The sequence below is a fragment of the Gavia stellata genome, chromosome 5 (genome assembly GCF_030936135.1).
Source record: "Gavia stellata isolate bGavSte3 chromosome 5, bGavSte3.hap2, whole genome shotgun sequence".
NCBI lineage: Eukaryota > Metazoa > Chordata > Aves > Gaviiformes > Gaviidae > Gavia > Gavia stellata.
This window is the reverse complement of record NC_082598.1, coordinates 4,709,070-4,734,141: the sequence shown is the minus strand read 5'-3', so window position 1 is coordinate 4,734,141 and position 25,072 is coordinate 4,709,070. Positions and strand designations below refer to the sequence as shown.

General features: G+C 40.3%; 2 protein-coding genes across 4 annotated transcripts in view; one reads left to right on the top strand and one right to left on the bottom strand.

The window, feature by feature from the left end:
- CTNNA2 (catenin alpha 2) overlaps window positions 1-25,072 on the bottom strand; it is a 456,724-nt gene that overhangs the window by 150,432 nt on the left and 281,220 nt on the right. The gene's annotated exons all lie outside the window — the stretch shown is intronic.
- Window positions 8,747-10,312, top strand: LRRTM1 (leucine rich repeat transmembrane neuronal 1). The gene has a single exon (XM_009815279.2). It carries the CDS (start codon window positions 8,747-8,749, stop codon window positions 10,310-10,312), a length of 1,566 nt encoding a protein of 521 aa, XP_009813581.1.

Sequence of the window (25,072 nt, the reverse complement as noted above, 5' to 3'; positions counted from 1 at the left end):
CAAGCTCAGTTAGCAAAATAGACTGCAGAAAGACAACGTGACCAAACCTCAGTTGTATAGATTACAAATCTGGGAGCAGTGCAATTCATTAATTCTTGTCCAACAATTATTGCCTCAAACACCCAAGCTGTGTTGATTATTATCATATTCATTAGAACATAGCAAAAGATAGTCCATGCTGGGCATTACGCAGGAACATAGGAAGAGACAATCCCTGAAATTAAGAGCTGGAAACAAAAAAAACCCCCTACATGTAGGAAGAACAAGGGCATAGAACAAGCAAAAAAATTATATACAATTAGGAGAAGCAAAGTGAGGGTCAGGACACATAGTAGTACTGCTTCCAGGATTAATTTATTTTTTTTTAAAGCTAGGTATCGTTAATGCCTCTCTGCTCAGACACTTCTAGTTCCATTTTTTTCAGTACAGAAACGATGCCCATTTGCCATTCTTGCTCCCCTTCTGATCTCTGTTGTCATATTTGGCAATGACTATTGTAGCTTTCTTAATCGCCTTTTGTCCCCTACCTGCCGATTCCCCAAATGGGCCCCCATTGAGCAACGTACACAGTGACGCCAATACAGATTCTGGGGGCTGAAGGATGATGCTGGGGGAGATTTGGGAGCAGCTTCTCTGCCCATCATCCACAGGGCTAAGGGGAGAAGGGGAATCACAGCGTACAACATGCTGTGGGACATGAGCCCTCAGCCAGCGTTTCAAGACCACACCAAAGAGGTCCATAGTTTGGGAGTTTCACACCAATGATTTCCCACATCTTTAGGATTGCTGTTAGGAATGTTACCAATGTAATCATGAAAAATGGTTATTCTTCCACAGCCATGCATGCAACATACAGTATCCACTTAAATACATAAACACCTTTTCATAGACAAAAATCTCTGAATAATGGGGAAAGAACTACAATATATCTTGAGCTACAGGCTTTTCACAGATACTGACCTTTGATTTTGATTTAGAGGCTCTAACTAGTAAAGCTTGGCTCTACACCAAATCTGAAGAAGAAAATCAAGCACACTCCAGTCAAATTATAATTAATTTTCACTACAAAAAAAGAGCAGAAGTAAGCCAAGTGTTCTTTAAAAATGGTCTCTAGAATTCAAAACACACAGTAAAATGTCCTATATCTTGAAAAACAGGCTGATCTTTTCCTGTCTTTTCAAGTTGATTACGCATCTTTCCACTCATTTAAAATATAAATTGAGTCTTGAGAAACAATAAGCTCTTCATTTTACATGAATATTAAAGATTCAAAATTACAGCAGTAGGAGAGGAAATATGATTCTGAAACATATCTGAAGTAAACCCTGCAGCTTTGTTACTATTTGCTCCCCAAATCCGCTGCTTCACCTTTAAAAACATATATAATGTGAGGGTAATTTACATTCATGTTATTGCATGTATGTTGAGAATGTGGTTCTCATATGCTTTCTATAGCTTTGCAGGCAAATTCAGGATCTTTGGACATGTTATTAGAATTTACTATACCTTTCCACACATTTGTTGAGAGTAAAGGGGCAACACAAAGCTTTGATTACATTGTACGTTTCTTCCTTATAAGACATAAAAAGTTTTTAGCACAAACACATAAATACATTGAAATAAAACCAAACAAGAGTCAGGATGGCACATGTCAAAGACTGCCATTGTATCTCACAGAATTAAATTAGCTGTTGAGCAAAGCTGGGTTTCTAAGATTACACATACACCACACACAAACCACCCCCACCATATGAAACTGTTCAGTATTGCCTCAGTATTTTTAAGCTGTTTTTAAAAAAAAAAGGTCAGGTTATTCTCTTTTTTTAGAAGGCATGACTATCTTTTGTTGTGCCTTCAAATATGTCCTTCTGAGACTCCTGACCCGTGATTATTGCTCTTAGACATTACATCAGTTGCAAATAATACGTAATGAAGCCATAAATATTTCAGGTAGTCAACAAACCGTCTTCTTTAAGTTCACAAAAATCACAATGACTTCTATCTGAAATGTGAGTCTTCCACCTGGTTTCTGCATTATTACTTCTATGTATGAGCTAATGATTCAGATTCCCTTTAATCTCCCAATACGATGCAATACACAAACGACCAGGATTTCAACAAATTTTATCCTGCCTTTTCCCTTCAGATTATTGGTAGCATCAGAGCAGAAGGATGGAAACATAAAAATCCTGCCTTTTCCATCTGCCAAATGATACCAAGAAGCACACATAACTGAGACTAATACAGTCTGCCAAAGACCCGATTGCCTGTTTGCTATAGGTGCTCTGCTACAGTCCAACATCTATTTCCATGACTACATAGTCTAGGTCATATTGTTCAGATCTTCAGAAAATCCAGGAGTCAGATCTAAGAACATTTCAGATGATATTATTTCCAGGTAATGTTATCCAAAAGCAGAGTTTCCCTGTAAAACTCCCTTTGGAGTCAATTCAAATGGTACCCTCTGTGATGGAAGAGAATTCAATAAAAGTTTTTATTTGCTTTCAAAATACTACTTTAGCACGGACTTTACCACCAACCTATGTTTCTTGCAATAATGTATCTACAAAGGCCAGCATAAGGTTTGTTATCTTTTCTGATTGTACTTTAAAATACATTTGGAAAGGAGCAAAAGAAACGGATTAAGAGCAACCCATTGGCTAATACTGAGAAGAACAGATTTTCTGCTCTGGGAAAATCTTCCAAGAGCAGTTCATCCATTTGTAAAAAGACTTTCCAGGAGACTGCCAGGAACAGCTTTTAACTTGTTCATCCTAGCTTTTAATAATTGATTTCATAAATTCCTCTCAATTCTCTCTACTTCCTGCACCTTGAAAGTCTGAAAACTGTTTATTGCCACTAAAGTTATGTCGCTGATAAAAAGAGTGAACTGTTTTCCGTCAAGAAGGCTATCCCAACATAACACGAATGACTTCTCTATAGCAGGAGTTTGTTGGCATGGTTATGCCTGCATCTCCCGGTAGGACTTGCCAGCTTTCTGTGCAACACGTTATTCTGCAGAAGGGGACAAAATGCCAATAAGTCGTGGACACATGATGGGTTTAGCGTCATAACTGATTTGGCTATGGGGGAGATTTTCACAGTCCTAACCAACCCTGCTGTTCTGTCACTTTGTGGTGTATTCATGGTTGCACCATCATCCAACCTCTCACAGGCTTGATGAATCTGGGTAAATACACCAAGATCAACCAACCAACCAACCAACACCGGATGCAATGGCATCAATAGCCATCTTGGATTAGCTACATCCATGTAAGAACAGAATCCTTTCAGTAAAAAGCAGTCTTAAAACACAAATAAAAGCCCACTTAGCATTACAGTTTATTCAAAAACAATCCTTACAAATGAACTATCAACAGCAGCAAGAGGGCAAAGTAAATGTATTCAAGTGTATGGATAAGCTGTGGCCCTCTTTCTCTTAAGCTAATTGGAAATCAATTACAGTTCATTCGCTGGCACCTCCAGAAATGCTTGGGAAGGTCTTGAGATGAACCTTTCTGGAGTGCCTAGCTTAGCATTTCCGAAGGTGGAACTAATTGATTTCCGATTAAATATTACTAACTAAAACCTCTACAATTGCTAGTCATTGCACTCCACACATGCTTCCTCCAAGACTTCCCAAGACATTTTTAGAGGTATAAATTAGCAAGAGTTAATTGAAAACCAACGTTTGAATTTCCACTTTCCCTATAAACCAGGAGTTCCAACAACCTGGTAACTTGACAGTAACACACCAGTCTTTGCTTAACCAGGATGCTCCATGATCTTCAGCAATGTGTTGATTAATCACCAGAGGATAGTTTTTACTTCTTGTCATTTTTCCATTTTACCTGGACATTCACAACCAATAACGCTGCCTAGAGCTTTGACAGCACATCCAGAAATCCATAGGCAATTTCACAGCTACTTAAGAGAGTCAGTAACTCTTTAGCTTATTCAAGTAGTCTATCAGTAATGAATGGAGGAGAGAGACACTTCATCTTACCACTGATATATTTTCCTAAAAATTGACATTTCCACACTGCATTGACATTTCTGCACATAGGTCTTTGTAGAGCTGTACATGACTACCTGCTATTGAATGTGGCTGATGATGAGAATGGAGTGACTGTAATGAGAGAAAAGTGTTTATCACATTGTCAAAAACAATAAGATGATTTACATAAGAATATCTATTACATAACGGTAGTAACAAATCCAATGTGTCTGTTCTGCACTGCAATAATTTAATGGTAGTTACCATTATTGCTTTGACGTCTTGAATCCCCAGAAGTATTTTGGTCAAAAGCTTGGGTAATGTAGTGCATTCTTATATTTACTAAAAGAGACATGCTATATAGGTGATGGACTTCTTATCAGCTGAAACCTTGAATTCTATATGGAAGGGACAGCCAGCCAAATGCCAGGGATGACCAAGATATAAATACTAGAGAAATAACAGATTTAATTTGCTTTAGTTGAAGTCACGTCTTTTCTGTTTTTAAATGTTTCCTTTATACAAAATACCATGGTTCAGTGCACTTGAAAATTAAAGACTACCATGTAAGATCAAGGTTTGAGTCTGTCCATTCATGAAAGGAAATTAAAATCACCACTAAAAGTCCCACTTTTTATTATACTGATAGAAACCACTCAGAAAATACCAGAAGGAAGGCATATACTCAGTATTTAATATATTGTTTTGTCTTTTTGTAAAACATGTATATATGAACAGTTAGACATTAGTGGCCGGATACCTTATCCACTCTGTCCTAACCCCTGGGTTGCAAACTCAGGCAGGTTAAATATCTAGGTATAAACAGTAATCCCATGCAATACACGGAATCAGTAAGTACGAAACGATTCTAAGGCTAGTTAAGTGATATGTGACATTAATCTGAACGCAATATTAAAAATGTGGGGACTAAATACGCTGAAAAATGTTTTCCTTTTTCAACCTGAACAATTTTGACAATCACTGCAGGGTGTTGCCAGTGATTTACACTTGTCATGACTCCAAGAAATAGCTTCCCAGCTAAACTTTCTAAAACTTTACTCATGTTGTTCTTCTGTAACCTACTTTACGTTTATTTAATCAATTTCCCTTAAACCCATATAAACTTAGTTTGCGCTTCTTAAAATGTTTTATAATAGCACATTTAATAAAGCTAATTTAAATCCGCTAATTTATAGAGATTTGCCAGAGGCTTTGAAACTTCAGAAAATGTGTAAACTTAACAGTTTGGCTGTGATGACAGCTCAGACAGTGGAAATTAAGCCCTTTGCATTACAATCATGTTCAAAGTGGATTCCTAGCTTTATTGCAAAACAAGTACATTTCAAAAATACAGAAGAAAACCAAATTTACAAAAGATATTTCCGGGCTAAGACATATATTCACCCACGTTTGTCTTTTCAGATCCATGTGACGCCGTTCTTGAGTTTGGGCACTACTCTGCCTCAACGTCACAGCCCCAAACATACACTGAGGTCTCTCATTTTAAGCCTACCTGGATTCTTTTTTGCAAACAAATTTTGGACAAATAAAGAGCTGAATCTCTCATGCAATAGACCTCTGACAGAGCTGCGAGATAGTGTGCTTAGGGCTATTAATTCTGGGTCCCTAATTCTAGTTGTCAGTCTTCCAGCTGATGCTGTATGGGTTTGCTACTGTCTGCTCTAATTTCTACCTCTGGAAACCAAATTAAAATAGATTATATGCCAGTGGGGGAATAGGCAGATTGGTTAGGATCCAGGCTGTATCCCAGGTGATAGCAAGAAGAAGGAGTGAAAAAAAGTATTCAGCTCTTCACAGTGATGTATCAAGGAGTTTCATCTCTACTAGAGGACTTCTTCACTCTATACATAGCATTTAGATGGTAACTAAGTGATCATTACTGTCACCTGATTTGCAGAAAATGTCAGTTTTCCTTGAAGACACAGTTGAAATATTTAGGGCTACTGTTGCAGATCATGCAGAGAACTGTTATATGGGAGAGGGCAGTAAGACCTACCCCGTGAAGACTCAAAGGGTGGTTGTCTCTTAAGGGATACAACCTTATCCCTTTGAAACTTTTAGCAGTATCTGTAAAGTTCAAGTCATCTTTTTGGTTTTTTTTCCGGCTAATTGCATCAAAATATTCAGAAATGTAACCTGGAATATATTCTTGGACAAGGTTTTTTTAGTCTCTTCTCCTGCTTCAATGCTCTTTCTCTTGGTTCTGTCATTGCTTTCCCTCCTGCTTTTGTGTACAGAGAAACAGAATTAAGGTGTACTGCAACCAGTGGACACTTGCATAAACAGCCTGCTTGGAATAAACCGGCATCATCTTGGGAGAGGAAGAACAGCTTCCCTGCCCAAATGCTAAAACAGATAAGAGGTTCATATACTACTAAAGCATCACATTTTTGCTTTGAGAGCACTGTGAATAGCAGTAAAATGTAAATAAACTGAATTGGGAGCAGAAAAGCACGTTGATTCCCAGGTTCTGAAACCGCAGTCAAAGTGATTTATATTTGTAATTTATTTAAGACTTTTTTCGGCAAATACATTTGTAATTAATTTCCTTCACACATTTTTATGCACGGGAGCTTAAGTTTTCCAGGACTCCTGTAAAACAACTTTTACTGCAGCAAATTACTGCATTTCTTGATCTCTACCAGCACACACTCGCAGCAGCCAGCCACGCTCAACCACAACGACCAGCTCTAGGATTTGGTAGCTCTGCAACAGATACTTCAGAAAGATTTTTTTAAATGAAATGGTTGTGAAAAAGAAAGCAAATGCAACGGTTTTGCCCTGCCTCCAGCATTTCACAACAGATGTTGACTTAAAATTAGCAAGATCTTCTGCAATACTTGTATTTCCATGTGAAACTTCTTCCTAGAGAATTCAGGCAGAATCGTGAGCTGTCAGCTCTGATCGCATTCACCAGCACACAGGCTTTAGACTCTATTTCATAATAGGAAAAGATGGCCAGCGTTTTCCTGACAGAAGTATCGTATATTTTTCAGTCAGTAAAAATTACAGAGAGAGCTCATTGTCGATGCATTTCCCATAGATAATGAGGACTGCAAATTATCAGGCAAGGATTTTTTTGGTAGACGGCACAAAAACCAGCACAATCTGCAGAACTTATTATCTAACTGGGTTTTAAACCCCTTCTTTGCATGCTGCCAACACGGTCAGAGTAACCTATACGTTGATCTTATTCCAAAAGCACAGTAATCGTTATGCTGCAAGAATTATAGTTGTGTGTGCCGTAGCGTACATTGAAAAAAAAAAAAAAAGCCTTTAGGAAAGGCATGTGCTGAACACACACAAGATACGCAGGATGGAGAAAGACCAAATGTAATTAAAGCTTATATGAAACCAGACATTCCTATTTGCAGAGCTCTGGCTGCATCTCTATGAGAAAGAATGCACAGAATTTCAAATCATGCTCTATTTAGACAACGTCAGAATAAAACCACATTCCCCCCCCACTCCCCCACCCCAAGACTCCAAAAGGCAAATCTCATCATCAGAATTAGAGAGAAAAAGCAATCCAAAGACCCTGGTTTACACAGCCCTTCCCAAACCAAGCAATCAAGTCTCTCCCTCTCCCGGCTAAGAGCTAATAAATTCAGACTTTAAAGAAAAGCAAAAAACCGAGTCCTAATTCTCAAGCTTCCTACTTCGCACTGCCTCGCCGGTGCCGGTTTGCGCGGCTGTGTGTGCGTGCCCGTTTGAGAAATGGCGAGATAGGCTTAAAGTCTTTTCCATTTCATCAAAGAGCATATATTACTTTCCTGGTTCGCTCCAATGTTGGTTTTATGCCCACCCCTTTTCAATCTGCCCATGTCTGCGATGCACGGTGCAGGCGTACAATCATGAGCAGCTTACGACACTCAGTGAACACTAGGTGCCTCTGCATGCTCTAGCAACACACTGCTCAGCTGAAGGGAAGGGATTCTTGCTGTCTCTCTCTGCTCTAAGCATCACCTAACAAGCAAAGCGAACAAAGAATGGGAAATAAAGCTACCCTTAGCCGGTCAGTGAATGAATGGTAACCTCTCTATGGAGTAAAGGTTGTGCCGGTCAGTGGTCGTTGCAAATGATGGACATTAAACAGATTGACAAATCCTGTGGAGTCGTTAGTAAAGAGTTTGGAGTTTTTTTCACGCCACAGTGTTAACTGCAGAGAAAAGGACAGAGGGAGAAGGAGAAGATCAAGCTCATGTACATAGTTCTGAAACTTGCAGGTCCTAGGAGTCAGCTAAAAAGCTAGCTGGACAAGCCTTTCGCTCTTTGAGCAGAAGCGAAGTGAGACATTGTGAGCTTGCCAGCCTTGCACAAAATTGAAAGGGACTGAATTTGTAGCACAGAGGGGTCTTTTTTAGCTCTGCATATAATTAGTCCAAACACAAAGGAAGCAACTGAATGGAGGTTGTCACTCTCTGGAAAAGGGTGGGTAAGACACTTTTTAATTAAATTCTTTCATGAAGAAAGATTTTTTTTTCTTTGCTGCAGCATTTAACATGAACAAAATCACTATCATTTTACCTTTGAATGTCTGTGAACTTTAATGCTGCACAGCTCCTGCATGCTGTAAAGTGAAATATTTGCCTCTGTGTTTGTTCTGTTTGCTGTTCTGCTTTGGTTTTCTGGCTTTGCTTTGTTTTTTTTTCCCTTAAATAAAATATGATGTAGAATTTGAAAAGATTCAATGGACATTCTCAAGCATATTTGGAAATATTCTTGCTAATGGATTTCCTTCTTATTGGTCTCTGTTTAAACTGGCTGCTGAGGAAGCCCCCGGGGTTGATATTGTGTACGCTGGGTATCTTTTCTAAAATGCTTCCAGCCGTGAATAGTGGGTGTCCACAGCTATGTCGGTGTGAGGGCAGGCTTTTGTACTGTGAATCACTGAATCTTACAGAGATGCCTCGCAACCTGTCGGGCATGATGGGCTTGTCTCTGCGGTACAACAGCCTTTCAGAGCTGCATGATGGACAGTTCACAGGGTTAATGCAGCTCACGTGGCTCTATCTGGATCACAATCACATTTGCTCAGTGGAGGGGAATGCCTTTCAAAAATTGCGGCGAGTTAAAGAGCTCACCCTGAGTTCCAACAAAATAACCCAACTGCCCAACACCACTTTCCGACCCATGCCAAACTTGCGCAGTGTGGATTTATCATACAACAACCTACAGTCTTTGGAGCCTGACCTGTTTCACGGGCTGAGAAAACTAACAACTTTGCACATGCGGTCGAACGCCATCAAGTTCGTGCCAGTGAGAATTTTTCAGGACTGTCGCAGCCTGAAGTTTCTAGACATAGGATACAATCAGTTAAAGAGCCTGGCTCGAAACTCTTTTGCAGGCTTGTTCAAACTCACTGAGCTGCACCTCGAGCACAATGACTTGGTGAAGGTGAATTTAGCCCATTTTCCCAGGCTCATCTCCCTGCACTCTCTCTGCTTGCGAAGGAATAAAGTTACCATCGTAGTAAACACTTTGGACTGGATATGGCAACTGGAAAAAATGGATCTCTCCGGCAACGAAATCGAATACATCGAACCTCACGTTTTCGAAAGTGTACCTCACCTCAAATCCCTGCAGCTGGACTCCAACCGGCTGACCTACATCGACTCCCGAGTCCTCGACTCCTGGAAGTCCCTCACTAGCATCAGCCTCTCGGCGAACGCCTGGGATTGCAGCCGGAACGTTTGCGCCCTGGCCTCCTGGCTGAGCAACTTCAAGGGTCGCTACGACAGCAGTCTGCTCTGTGCCACCCCTGAGTATGCACAGGGCGAGGATGTTTTGGACGCGGTGTACGCTTTTCACTTGTGCGAAGACGCGGCAGACCCAACGAGTGTTAACACCCTCTCCCCGGTAACGAACAACAGCGACCAAACGTTCAGCTACGGCTCCGCCACCGCCACGTACGACGTGCAGGACAGCGAAGGGGACCGAACGACATACGCCATAACCGTGACCATGCCCAGCGAGAACTCGGAGAACGCCGTTCAGATTCACAAGGTGGTGACGGGGACCATGGCGCTGATTTTTTCCTTCCTCATCGTGGTTTTGGTCTTGTACGTCTCCTGGAAGTGCTTTCCAGCCAGCTTAAGGCAACTAAGACAGTGCTTTGTAACACAGCGCAGAAAGCAGAAGCAAAAACAGACCATGCATCAAATGGCTGCCATGTCAGCCCAGGAGTATTACGTTGATTACAAACCCAACCACATTGAGGGAGCCCTGGTGATCATTAATGAGTACGGATCTTGTTCCTGTCACCAGCAGCCAGCGAGGGAATGCGAGGTGTGATTTTCCTTGGGGATTTAAACAGTGTGCAACCAAATAACAGCGTGCAGGCAGACAGTGGCACGGGGGGGGTTGCTGTGCTTTGCTGGTGATTTCTGAGGCGCTCCTCTGCCTAAATTGTTAAGAGGGGCTGCCTAAAAGACTTGATATTTTAGCTTTATTGTGTCTTAAAAATCTTCAGGACAGTCAATCTTAAGATTTCATATGCTAATACTCCCTTTGAAGATCTGTCAATATTCAGGAATCTGAGAGTGTAAAAAGGTACCAATTATTGATCTTTTGTAAACTAAGAAAACTGTTTAAAATAAAAAAAAATAGCATTTACAGTTTTTACAGACTGGTGTATATTACGTGAATTGTTCCCTGTATACAAAATGCAACAGTTTAACCTCTTTTTCTCTTCATACTGAGTGTTGAAATGAAAGTCTAGGAGCAAAGAAGCCACGTAAAATAGCAAGCTTAAAATTAACCAGATGGCTTCACATTGTAATTAGTACACATTCACTTACATCATGTTACTGAAGATATGAAGCATGACGCTGGAATTATATTTTTGTTAATGTGCTACCTGTAATTGGATGTCAGTACAAGGAGCCGGTGCACCTCAGAAAGGCTAAAGTTTTGACCGTGTCCCTGGGACAGGGTTTCTGAGGATTTTTAAGTACAGCTCACTTGTTAGTTGCTGTAAGATCCCTAAAAACTGGATCAGAACCCCTCAAAGTATTTTGTATCAAAACCGATCATATTGCAAAGTCGCACTAAAAAAACCCCCAACAAACAACAAAACCCAAACAACTGAAACACTGCCAAAAAAAAGTGCTCATCGTCATTTTCTTTAGAACAAAAAAGACAGAAATATCTAAATTTAAGGGCTTTTACTAGCGTTTCCCACTTCGATGCTTGTTTTGAGACATGCTAAGAGCAGAGAAACCCTTGCTTTGTGCACTGTGGTGCCACGGTGAATGGAGAAGAGCAAAAGCTATTCGGTTCTCAGTGGTGAAACCTGTGTGTCTTTCAAGAGTAAAACCTGGGCTGCAACACCGTCAGAGTAAGACAGAGAGTTGTTAGAGCATGCTTCGGGGTCCTGCAGTAAACTGCTAGCAAAGCCTATCTCACGCCCCTCACTTTCCCCACCAGCCTTCACTAACAAAACATCTCTAAAATCTCTGCAGAGTCTGAAAGTATACGAACCCTCCTTACTAATGACTGATAAATGGAATTGATGGATATAAGCAGTGATTTAATAATGTAGAATCACACAGCTGTTTTATTTGACTGCCCTTAAATAAAGGCTTCCTTTCCTTGTATTTTGGATTTTTCATTCCAGTATGTGAACAACCTACTGAATGATCCTTTCAACAACAACTCCTCTCATACTAATGAAGATGAGGTAGTTTTATAACATCAGGCAGAGCATCTTGAAATTTTCTTCATACAGCATTACATGCTAATAAAACCTTACGGATAATGAATTGGGTAACATCTCTATGCTTTGTACATACTTCTCTATCCTTAGGTTACCACCAATAGAGGAAAAATTCAGAAATCTAACATACATTTTAATTTAACACAGGTTTTTTCTTTTTATAGCATCGAAGTGCCACCTACTCTTAAAAGGCAACAGCAGACTTATAAAGCAGAGGATTGGCACAGAATGAACCATTTTTTTTCCTGCACAGCAGGTTTTAGCCATTAATTTTAAACCTAAAGAGTGAATTTTGTATTTTTTTCTGACTGACACTATTTTTAAGGAGTCAGAACTTATTTTCCTCTGTTTGGTACATCTCAACCTGTTTAATATGAAATATGACGATAGCCTCTTAACCAAAATTTTTATTTAGTGAGACTATAATGTCACCTGTGAAAGCAATAAGACTATGTATTGGGAGAGGACTTTTTTCATACGGAAGCTAATGAAAAGCAACTGCTTTTTTATTAAAGCCACTGAAAATCCCCCCACAGCTTTGAAACAAGCTAGCACTGTTAAAACTAGGCTTTTCTCTCGTTAAACAAATGCGCATTTCTGTTCCTACGCCTCAAACCCACAAGGGCCTGATCCATCCTGAAACTCCCAAGTGACCTGAGGGGTTGAGTGTCCATGTGTGAACCTAACAGGGAGGGCAGAGAGTAGGTAAGGACCCTCTCGTCTCTTTGGGTGCCTGGTCATATTTTAAGAGAAAATACTTCGTGCCATGCTTACTGAGGGCCAAACTATATGTATTTTCCCCATTAAGCCCTTCTCTGAAATCAATAACGAATTTAACTGTGACAAATTGGCTCTCTAACTTTGGACTATGTTATATGTTCCTCAAATCAACACGCAGCACTGCAGCCAGAAGGACTGATTGCAGCTAGTTGCTAGGAAGCTTCCAAAATCAAGCAAGATTGTTAAAATATTGTCTGCATATATTAAAAAAAAAAAAAAAAAAAAAAAAGTGAATTAGCTTTATTTCTATAGTGACCCCCTGTTGCTATAAGGAAACGTATTAGTTCGGTCATGGTTTTGCCCCTGTAAATCTGATGCAAGACTGATACCAACGAACAATCATCTCGTGGTTGTATTTCTGTGTATTTTTAGCGTATTTGTGGGTTGTATTTTAAACACACTAGTGATTGCACCCCTCTGGAATCATTCCTGCTGTTTATTGGTGTTAGCAACCTCAAGCTACGTTTGCAAAGACGTGAGCAATTCCGCCTTTGGAATTTGTTCACCTCTGTGCTTCATGCATCTTGCATTGACAGCTCAAGTGAACTGAAGGGAACATTTTTCTTTAAAGGTGCAGTGATTTCCTAAGTGAGAGCTGATTTCGGTATTGCCTGTTGCCATTTCTCCTGAAGAGAGGTAATGACCCCCAATGACTTGGCACCCTTAGCAGGATGATGGATGGATCCTCCATATAGAACACATCACTTATTAAACTTCAGAAAACGATGTATTTCAAAATCTTCATGCAGAAATCTTTTCTAAGGGCAGTATCTTCTAAAGACAACCTCCTAATGATCTCCAGAAGGTATCTGGAGATCTGGACACCGTCTGAATATCTACTGGTGGAAAGAGGGGTATCACTGCTATTACATGGCATGAAGGTACTCCCCAGGGTGCCCACATCTAGTCTGAAAGTTTACATGCAAAATATACGGATTGTAAAGAAATGAAGGAGCCGGTATTTCATTTTAATCCAGCTATTGCAAACCCAAGTACTCATCCTGCTCCAGGCTGCTTGCATTGCTATATATGAGCGTTATTATACTTGTACTGCATTTATGGCAACTGCAGGGACAAATTTTCCCTGTGTCTTTCTTCCAAATTTCATGGTCACCAACCGTCCAGAGATATGTCATTCCCTCTCTTTTGATGCCCTCATTCTGGCTTATGAAATGGCTCCAAAATCAAAAGGAAGAAGGAGAAAAAAAAAAAGGTGCTTTTGGGGTTAGTTGTGACAGTTTTTTGTTCAGGAGATGCTTGGGGAATATCAAAGGAAGGAAAGTATTTTAAATATTCCCCTTTTAATGTTCCACTTTATAGGACTAATCTCCCTTTTATAATTAGGTAATTAACATTGTTTTCTTTATATTTAAGTGTCTTTTAACATACAAGACAGGGTGAAAGGCAAGCAAAAGAACCACCTTTTTTGAGGATGGCTAACACTACCAGTGTTGCAGATCTGTAATATGCAATCTCTTGCTGCTAACATCAATACACACTCACAGTGCACCCAGTGATGAAGGAACTGTTGCTGTGTATGCTTTGAATGTATATAAGGGATGATTTATTTTCCTTTCTGTCTTTTTTCCTTCCTTTCTGTACTACTTAAAAAAAAAAAAAAAAGTGATATGAAACCACAGAATCAATGCTAATGTACCACATTCTGTTTCTGGCCTGAATATATAAAATACAAAGAAATTGTGTGTTAAAGCTGCAAATTCCCTCCTTTACCATGCTGTTTGAGTACTGCAGGGGGTTAGACCAAGGGGATGCTCTCTTCCTCCGTGCGCACAGCAATAGCTAGATGCTCTGTCCCAGGCTGAAGATGCAGTCCCCTGGCTGGTTCATAACTGCCTTGTATCCGTGTGCCAGAGAAAGAGCGTTAATGATACCTAAGGATGTTTTTGTATGCTTTAATATATTCTGTATGTTTTTACGGCTGAGGCATTGGGGGGCACTTGAAATGAGTCCATTTGATCATTTTTCTTTGGTTCTGATAAAAAGCCCCTCATTTGCTTTTGAGATGGACTAAATTTGTTTCTTCTATGTGTCTCGTTCTGCATTAGTAGCAAAAGGACACTCTGAGCACCCCTCCCCTTCCCCCCAGCTTCTCCAGTGGTATTCAGAACGGCAAAAAAGAAGGAGCGTTTAATTAGGAAGCTTATTACTAGTGCGACAAGAATAATAACAGTAATAATAATAAAAGAAATGAAGAAGAGACAAAAGATGAGGGAAAAGGCTGGAGTAACGACAACTACATCAGGTTGCTGCTGGCTTCCTTTGCCTTTTCTCTTTTAGAGACGGCGAATCTAAAGGACTAGCACAGATGAAAACTCAAGACTGAAGGTGGGTGGAGAAAGCAGTTTTTAAAACTGTGCAAGCAGGGATGAAACAGCTTCTGGCAAGGAGGGTACAACACTAAATAGCTTCATTGAGCAAGAAAGAGAAAAGGAAAGGGCGAAGGGACAGGATGAAAGGGAAGAGGAGAACGGGTGAGAAGGCAAGGGGACCACTGCGCACACAAGGAAAACAAGATTTTTCAGCGCCTTCACCTCCCACGTTAAGGCTGTGGCAAGGACAACAGCAGAGGTTTAAGAAAGATACCCAGCATCTCTCTCTGTCTCTTCCTCTCCCTGTCTTTTCAAACTCACAGCCACACACGTGCTCTCTCCTTTACAGAGGCGCAGACGGACACGCTTTCCCAAACACACGGGCACGCAACCGCGGCATTGCCTCTGCCACCTCCCTGTTCCCTGGCAGCACGATGTCCCCTCATCCATCATTTTGTTCACTGAACTCCAGCACCGTGCCTCTTCCACTAATTTTTTTGGCTGGACCTCTTAGCTATCCTAGTCATAGCTCACCACAGACTTCCTAGAAAATCAGACTTTTCTATCCAAAATAGCTTTTTTTCTTCCCATCCCTTAAGAAACCCTCATTTAGAGAGAGAGGTGATCTTGAGCTATAGCAGATTCTCGTGCTAATTATATCCACACTGATTCTCCCTCAGACTCAGCTTTCATATTCACAGCTATTATGACAAACAGATCTGAGAGACTTTTGCTGTGTTCAATTAAGCATTATGCACCAAGGTTATACTTTTCCTTGACCTGCTCAACCCAGTCTAATATTAACAAATTGAGCATTTAAACGGGTTCCTTGCCAGACATGAAGTTGATTAGGAATTTAGGAAATGCTGGTGATTTAAAGATTAACCTTTCATATAATTGCTGACATAAACCAGAGTTATTAAGGTATTAGAAACAACTGTTCAGAGTATATCCTACGTAACAAAACTATCACTTTTAGAGCCATGCAAAAGACTTCCCATAGCAGCCAATTGGGTTTTTTTACAGCAGAAACACCTGGTGAAAGGAAAGGAGTAAGCGCAGTCTACCTCTAAAGTTATGTAGAGGAAAGCAAGGCTACAAAAATATTACAGAAACCAAGCAACAATCTTCTGCTGGCAAGACACAGCCTGTAATTGGGTGGGTGGCTGTGAAGATCCAAGAGGAATGCTGCAGAGCACTGTGATTTTATTGCAGTGTGTCTGCTTTAAAGTGAACATATTTGCAATGAAATCTGTATTTCCCTGAGAACGGGGCAATTGTTTTTGTTATAAAGATAACGTCACTTGTTGGCAGTCAGACATAATTATTCCGCCTTTAAACCAATTACTGTTCTTGCTCCCCTTTGCTGGTGCGATAGCTGGGGGAGACAGCAAATGTAACAGGCTGCGTTGAAAGGAGTTTGAGTTCAAAGTACCCAGATCTGCATTACAAGAGAAGAAATTCAATTTAAAATAAACATCAGCTTTTCACCCTTTCCTCCACTTGTCCTCTTCCTGAAAATCCAAATATGTACATCACTTACAGAAATTAGAGATAAATGGCAGTGGCTAAAGGATAATATTACATGTGCCTGTGCTTGGCAAACAGCACATACTATTCTGCTAAGGCACTTTTTATTTTAAACCATTTCACTGCTCTCATGTTCTTCACATCCTCACCAGACACAGTCACCACCGCCAGAAAGATGTCTTTCAACACGGGTGCTATGGGAACATGCCCAGTTCGGTTCCATTTCGGAGCCAACAGAGACTAAATCCAAGATTTCAAAGGTAATAGGTAAGTATAAAAATCTACTTCATCACTGAATCACCATTTTTAGCACAGCACATTTCTCTGACTGACATGGTTAGACACTAAGCCTGGTTGTACGTTCATTTCTTAGAAACTTTGTTGCGGTCTTTCTCAAGACGTACCTTTCTCCTAATAGCAAACCAGAGCACGACACTGGAGAGAGGGCTAAAAATTGTATTTTCAGTAAAATCTGAGATTAAAAAAAAATATTCATGGACATATCAAATTGATTTAAGGGCTTATCCAATGAAGGCGTTGCAGCTTACACATACTAAATCTCCCTGAAGTAGCACACCTCTCTCCTGTAGTGGTTACAATAAGGTCTGAGCAAAAGTCCTCCTAATAGCTGGGGGACTCAAACTGAAAACAGGGTTCTGAATATGCTTTAAAATATATACCTGCCCTCTAATTTTTATCCCTTCTTACCCACTCACCCATTTTTCATTCCCAGAACCTCACAGGCAGAGCGAATTCAAAAGAGGGGAGGGAGAGGGAAACCCTGAAAATGCTGAACTAAACTGCAAGAAGAGTCCACAGCTATTGAATTCCGGAGGTTTTGATTCTTTTAACAACTGCCGGCCCTTTGAAACACATCTGCTATCAACCCTCTTTGCAAGATGAGAGGTAAAGTGAGCTCCCAAGGGTAAACCTGAATCTGTCTCAGTGCCTCTGCTGACAGTCTGGCTCGCCAAGAGAGCCTGGTAAATATTAAAGAATGTTAATAATAATGAGATAAACCACCTAGGGGTTTCCCCCCCACCTCTTTTTTTTTTAAACTTGGCTCCGTACTAAAGTTTATCTTGACAGAAAATTTACTTCCCTGATCCAGATTATTTCCCAAAGCAATTTTTCAACAGCAAACAGAAATTTGTGGCTGCTGCTAAAAGGTTCGCAATCCCCACGCTAAAGAGGCGTGTCAAATGTTTACCTTAATTTCATGTAAATGTCACTCCATATTGGACATTCTGTATTTCTTTACCGGCATAAGCAGCTGCCTCCATCTTCACGAACCTTCCCCTTGTGCCGTAACTACCTTTACAAACAGCCCAGAACCCAATGCTACTGTCAGATCAAATTCCCAAAAAACAACTGGATGTAATGAATTTATTATGTAATTGCTGTAGTCTAATAAATGGAATGTGAATCCTATGGCCTGAAAGAAAAAGAAATAATGGAGACAATAAACAAGTAGAAGAAATGCATCTGACATACTCTCTATGGGGAAAAAACCCCACAAAACAAAAAACACGGCGTGGGACAATCCTCAAGCTTGCAGAAGGTGGAAGGTATCGAGCATCGACTGGAAAAAGGTGAATTACATGGGATAGAGAAAATCACTGCTAAAAAATAAAGGGGAAAATTGAAAAGTGCCCAGAGCAGATGAATCAGAAAGAGAATTAGGTGATAACCAACATAGGAGAAACTCAATAAGGGACAACAAAGCACTGTGGTGGTATTTGGTGACAAAATGAGTATATACAAACATGTATTTGCAGTGGGGGGGGGGAACAGCCATCCATGAAGTCCCATGAAGCTGAACCCTGAGCTTACTCCTCTGTCCATCTTTGCTCTCTCACCATGGGCTTTTTGGTATACTTTTGAAAATCTTAACTATTTTATTGCTGTTATGCACAGAACTGGACCCTTGGAGATTGTGCTTTTACTTCATGCGAAATATGCTAAACCAATAGTTGTTTTTTTGATGGGTGGCACTTCCAGCCTGAAGGAAACCCTATTGTATTGGGTTTGTGTATGTATTTCCCTGATTCCAGCAATTGTTAGGGATTACATTAGGTTATTCTAGCTAGTGGAATGAAGATCTTCCCAAAAAGTTCCCCGAAGTAGTTTTATGAAGTTACACTGTGTACCTTTCCTAAAAAAGGGAGCTGAAAACTTTTCTCTTTTTTCCCTGATTATGTTTCCCCATCATGTAGAACAATCTGGTCCCAGTCTGACATTTTTCATTAGCAAAGGAGTCAGGCTGTGGCAGTTAATGATAACTCTTAATGAGGATTTGATGAATAAGTCCTGGAAAATCAAGCTTGAAACAAACACTAAAATCTATCTCAGCTCTATCGTTTCCAGGTAATGGAGATGTTAGCAATTGGGAAATAAATGTGTGAGCGTGTAAAGCAAACTAGGGCATTTAAAACAACAAATCAGTAGGTCCAAATAGTGTTTCTCAAGAAATTACAAAAAAAAAAAGTGTAAAAATGAAGTGGAGGAGCTGGTAAAAAAAGCAGATTTCTAGTAAAAGTAGCTGTTGCACCAATACCTGAATAACTAAAGTACACTGCAGTTCCCCTAATTTAGAGCTGATTAGTGATGATCGTAATGGACTGGGTAAGTCTTACCTCAGTAGCTGTAAAGTTTGTTTCAAGATTTATTAAGGTCTGTAATACTGTACAACAGGGATAAATTGACTGGTCGTCTGTGGAGTAACATCATGCTTCTGTAATAACCCACAGTCCTGAACTACCATAATAATATTAAAAAAGTGGTATACAAAAAAGGCTATTTGGTATTTGGACTTTTAAAGAGGTTTTGCCAAAACGCCTTTAAAAGTTACTCGGTTTCCCGTAAATAAGACAAGCTCTGTGATCATAGAAAACTAGCTAGGCACCCCAAAATACAGTGGCCTTTTACTCAATACAGCAAAAAAATGGAGTGCAGTCCCAAGGCCAGGGCTGCTGAATCATCCTAGCTACAGTCAGGAAACGTATGGCATTTTTCAAAAGACAGATTATTTATATCGCAAAAAGTAACGCAAATCTTGAGGATGTGTAAAGGGACTTCCAAAAGCTGAAAATTATATAAGCTTTGATGGATGAAATTCTGAATTGTCAAATACAAAAGCAAAAGACAAGATATAAGGAAAACTGTTCATCCATGCCTTGGAGATGTATGTTATATGCAACAACTGGACAACTATCTTTCCGAATACTGCATTGAAAATCTCTGCTCAGTGTGCAGAGAAAAAAAAAAAAAGGAGGAGGAAAAAAGAAAAGTAGAATAACATCTCAGATGTATACGTGACAGAACAGCTCTCAAGAAAGTAAATCGCTTGATATAAATCACTACTCTGCCTTCAGTTAGAAAACAGTGCCCAGTTCTGTTAAGTTAGGAAAGGATATAAGTGCTAGATAAGGCTAAGGTAGTGACGAGTAAAAGGATGAATGATTTGGGAAAGTTTGTATGTAAGGAGAGAAGCGAAGAAACCGCAGCTCCAAGTGCAGCACAGCAGCAAATCCTGGCTCCATCCCCCCTCTAGTGGCCCGTCCACATAGGGCTGTTGCAAAAAGAAAAGAAAATCACGACGGGGAAAGGCAATACGCTGGCAAGTGATTTTAAACCAAGCACACATCCCCTCTTTTTTATTCCCCTCACAATTTTATTTTCCTTCACTTTATATTATTATTTGCTGTTTCTCATTAAACTGCCTGCCGTATTCCTACGTTGTTTCTTGTCATTACTTAGTGCAGAAGCTGTTTTACAGCAGACGTAATTTTTTTGCGATATGCTTGTACCTACCTGCAAGAAGAGGATATGGAGTGTGACAGGGGCCCATGCACACTGTAGCATCAGAAATAATCATAAATTAAAAAATAAACTTTGCAACTCATTGTAGAAGACATCACTGATGCAAAAAATAGGCATTTAAAAAAGGAACAATTGTACAGCAATGGGAACACTATATTAATTTTGTACATATACACCTAAAATTTTTTTAGATTTAAAAAGGTGCTTTTTTAGGAAGAGCATCTGGGACAAGGCACACCATTCAGTGGAAACAGTCCTTTTAATTTCCTACTCATGGACCAGTCACTGAATTTCAGTGTTCCCAACCTGCACCGCCTCAGTCACCTGGAGAAACTGAGGCCAGATGAACCCTTCACATCCCCATGATTCAAAAACACACAGGTTCTTCTTGGCCACTTACTCCTCCTTCTGTCTTCTGTAGGACAGTTACTAAAACTGGAAGAAACCCCATTTTTACCAATTTCTCTGAATCATAGAGTCATAGAATCATTTAGTTTGGAAAAAACCCTTAAGATCACTGAGTCCGGAACAATGCAATATAACAGCCTGTTTTCTGTTCCTATTTTTTAACTATCCCACCTTAGAACCTTTTGTGGTCCAAAGGAGCTGGGCTGTTAAGCTGGATGAGCTGAGGGGTGCTGCTGAGGACTGAAAAGGAGCTGTGCTCTCTTTCTGGTTGAAATAACACCAAACACTTTGTTAGGATTGTATGTTTTGTTTAAGTTCATGTTGTCTACCAAAAAAAAAAAAAAAAAAAAAGAAGAAACCTGGTGGCTTGGAGCAGAAGGGAACATCCTTTGGTTGCACTTTCAGGGAGCCTACTACATTCTCAAGCTAATAAACTCCGGTGTAACAGGCTTTGGTTACAGGGAAGATGAGAAGTAGCAAGGGATCATGTTTTTCTCTTGTAAAATGTTTCCATCACTTCAGTTTTCTCAATATCTACTTCAAATGCATCCTTACTGGAGTTTTTTTAGATATAGGTTAATTTATGTATCAGATAGACAAATCAAGTAACCCTTTCTACAAGCGATTTGCTAAGAAATTGCCCAGGAATGTGCTTCTAATTAAGGCTTGTAACACACTACACACTCTTGTACGCATTTTAATAATTAAAGCAAGGTTACTGCCCTTCTGTAGGTTATTCTGAAATTACCTCCTAACCGTCTAAGACCGTGCCTTCCTGTATCTTACGGAGGCTTTTGGCGAAGACTGAATACTAGTTTAGATGGATTTCAGAGCTAGCACTTTTATGTTAATTTTAAAATGTTGTTATTAATTTGTTCAACTGAAACTAAAGAGTAACACAACAAACAAGGCACTGTTTGACTTCTCACGTCTTAAATTTTAAAAATGAACCCATTTCCAATGTGTCCTAATAATTTTACCTAATTAAAAATACTTAGAAAACAGATTATTCAACAGATTTGTATATAATAATGTAAGCAATTTGTTCTTCCAGCATAAAATTAATTCATTATTATCCACAGTCAGAGCAAGTTTGATAGTCTATCCCTTACTGATGCAATTTCAGACAACTCTTGTATTCATAATGCCCACTGTCAAGACAGTTTCAAGAATAAGAATACAGAATCATAGAAACATATAGGTTGGAAAAGCATATCGGGTCCAACTATTAACCTAACACTGCCAAGTCCAGCACTAAACCACGTCCCTAAGCACCACATCCACGCGTCTTTTAAATACCTCCAAGGATGGTGACTCAACCACGCACAAAATCCCAGAATCACTAAGGTTGGAAAAGACCTGTAAGATCATCAAGTCCAACCATCAACCCAACACCACCATGCCCACTAAACCATGTCCCACAGTGCCACATCCACACGTTCCTTGAACACCTCCAGGGATGGTGACTCCACCACCTCCCTGGGCAGCCTCTTCCAGTGCTTCACCACTCTCTCAGGAAAGACATTTTTCCTAATATCCAGTCTGAATCTCCCCTGGCGCAACTTGAGGCCATTTCCTCTAGTCCTGTCACTAGTCACTTGGGAGAAGAGACCAACACCCACCTCCCCACAACCCCCTTTCAGGTAGTTGTAGAGAGCGATGAGGTCTCCCCTCAGCCTCCTCTTCTCCAGACTGAACAACCCCAGCTCCCTCAGCCGCTCCTCATCAGACTTGTGCTCCAGACCCCTCACCAGCTTCGTCGCCCTTCTCCGGACATGCTCCAGCACCTCAATGTCTTTGTATAAGGAACTGTACAGACAATTTAAAAAATAAAAAAAGTCACTTGAGTACTATGGGGGTGTGTGCAAGTAGAAGGGAAACCTAAAGAAAACTGTTTCTCTGCTCAGTATGGAAAGAAGACATCCAGACTGATCCACTAAGGACATCTATTTTTCCACCAATCCTTACAGAGAGGCATATTTATATTTCCGGTAATTACAGAAGTGATTGCGAGTGAGTGACTTCGAGCATTTGGCTGAGCATCTCACACTGGGTGGGAATTCTGTATCCGTCAATTAAGTGCAACAGTATGCTTAGTTTCATATAGGAAATGCATATTTTCAAACATAGAACTTATTCTTCTCAACATTACTCTGTCAAAGTATTTTTTTTCCTAGATTTCTCCTCACAGTAGACAAAAGGCAAACCCTGATTTTTAGCTGAAGAGCTGTAAGTTTCTACAAATTAAAGAAAGGTGTGAAGTTTAATAAGCCAAGTGCTGGGTCCTGCATTTGGGTCACAACAACCCCATGCAACGCTACAGGCTTGGGGACGAGTGGCTGCAAAGCTGCCCAGTGGAAAAGGACCTGGGGGTGTTGATCGACAGCCGGCTGAATATGAGCCAGCAGTGTGCCCAGGTGGCCAAGAAGGCCAACGCCATCCTGGCCTGTATGAGAAACAGTGTGGCCAGCAGGACCAGGGAGGTGATCGTGCCCCTGTACTCGGCACTGGTGAGGCCGCACCTCGAATGCTGTGTTCAGTTTTGGGCCCCTCACTCCAAGAAGGACATTGAGGTGCTGGAGTGTGTCCAGAGAAGGGTGACGAAGCTGGTGAGGGGTCTGGAGCACAAGTCTGATGAGGAGCAGCTGAGGGAGCTGGGGGTGTTCAGTCTGGAGAAGAGGAGGCTGAGGGGAGACCTCATCGCTCTCTACAACTACCTGAAAGGGGGTTGCAGAGAGGTGGGTGTTGGTCTCTTCTCCCAAGTGACAAGAGATAGGATGAGAGGAAACAGGCTCAAGTTGTGCCATGGGAGGTTCAGGCTGGATATTAGGAAAAAATTCTTTCCTGAGAGAGTGGTGAAGCACTGGAAGAGGCTGCCCAGGGAGGTGGTGGAGTCACCATCACTGGAGGTGTTCAAGGAACATGTGGACGAGGCACTGCGGGACATGGTTTAATGGGCATGGTGGTGTTGGGTTGATGGTTGGCCTTGATGATCTTACAGGTCTTTTCCAACCTTAGTGATGCTATGATTCTGTGATTCTGTGAAGGGGGCTTCTTGACAATGACAGCCTAGTGTAATCTGTGATCTCCCTTGAATGTCATTATTGGGGTAGATTAAGTGTCAGGTTCCAGACTAATCCATCACTTATTAATTAACAATATCAATGATTCTTTTTTCATTACAGATAACACATTTTACAGACTACCATAAGCATTTTTTATTACTAAAGTTACCTCAAAGTTTCTTCCCCAATATCTGCCACAATAAAAAAAAAAAAGAAAACATTCAGTCATGATTTTAATGATAGTTCATTTTTTCCTTCACTAAAATTAAATCTTAAAAGCCATTTAATGAAACAGAATGATAACTGCATTATTTTAACCATGCAAAGAATTAAAACCACGGATGCCCTTTCCCCAGACACTAAAATATGGCATGTCAATGTTTTACCGCAAGGAAGGAAACCTTAACAAAGCAAAGTATTCTGAGCAGGTGTTTCTGATTCATAAATGAGACCCCTCTTCAATAACCTCATTTCTTTGCTTTTTCAATTGCAAATTTTTACCTGTGTCATTCTGTAACACGGAGACGGTAAGTTGTTCAGATTAGATGACGTGCCCTGAGCAACAGCAAACAGTAAAACTTCAAAACAAGGTCCAAGTTCTGTTTGATATCTCACTAATTTTAGTACGAAAGGACTAAGTTTTATGTTAACTACCTGCTTAAGTCTCCTGGTGTGCCTTACAACCACTACTCTCCTTATATGATTAAATCAGCCTTGCCCCAGCTGCAGCTTTATTTTTTTAATATATATATATATGAGAACAGTTTTTTGTGCAACTTCTGCATGATGTTCAACTCCATCCTTAAAGACTGTTTGCAACCAGCAGTAAACACTTAGTTGGAGCAATTTCTTTTTCTTTTTAAATGGTGTATTTGCTACTTGCTCCTACTTCAGAAGTTTTATCTAACCCATAGCTAACCTTGTGTGAGTTTGTTTTCCCCTTCCAGGAGTTAAAAAGAGAAAGTTTCTTTATATTTCAAATATAATTTGCTAAGTGCCTTATGTGTGTATCCTGTGCTTCCAGAGGATTAAAGAAGAAATTTTATCAGCGAAAGAATGGGAAAATAGATTTGCAGATGTAGCAACCTTGTAAAACCCAGAGTTCAGAAAAACATTCGCACTACCATGAAGAATGAAAAATCATTTCCCAAATTGTCCCAAGTCCCTTCCTACAGAGATTAAAGGACAATGATGCAAGTCCTACACATCTCCTTTCAACTGCTTATAACAACAGACCAACTTCAATTCCATTCCTTTGATTACGGTCTAAGGATTATTTCACTCCTGTCTCTCGGTTCCTGTATTCGTCAATGTTAGGCATTTTTTGCAAGGTGAACACAAGTTATTTTATTCAGAGGTGTGAAAAAGAGAACTGGACCTTGATGCATTAGTCAGATTGCCA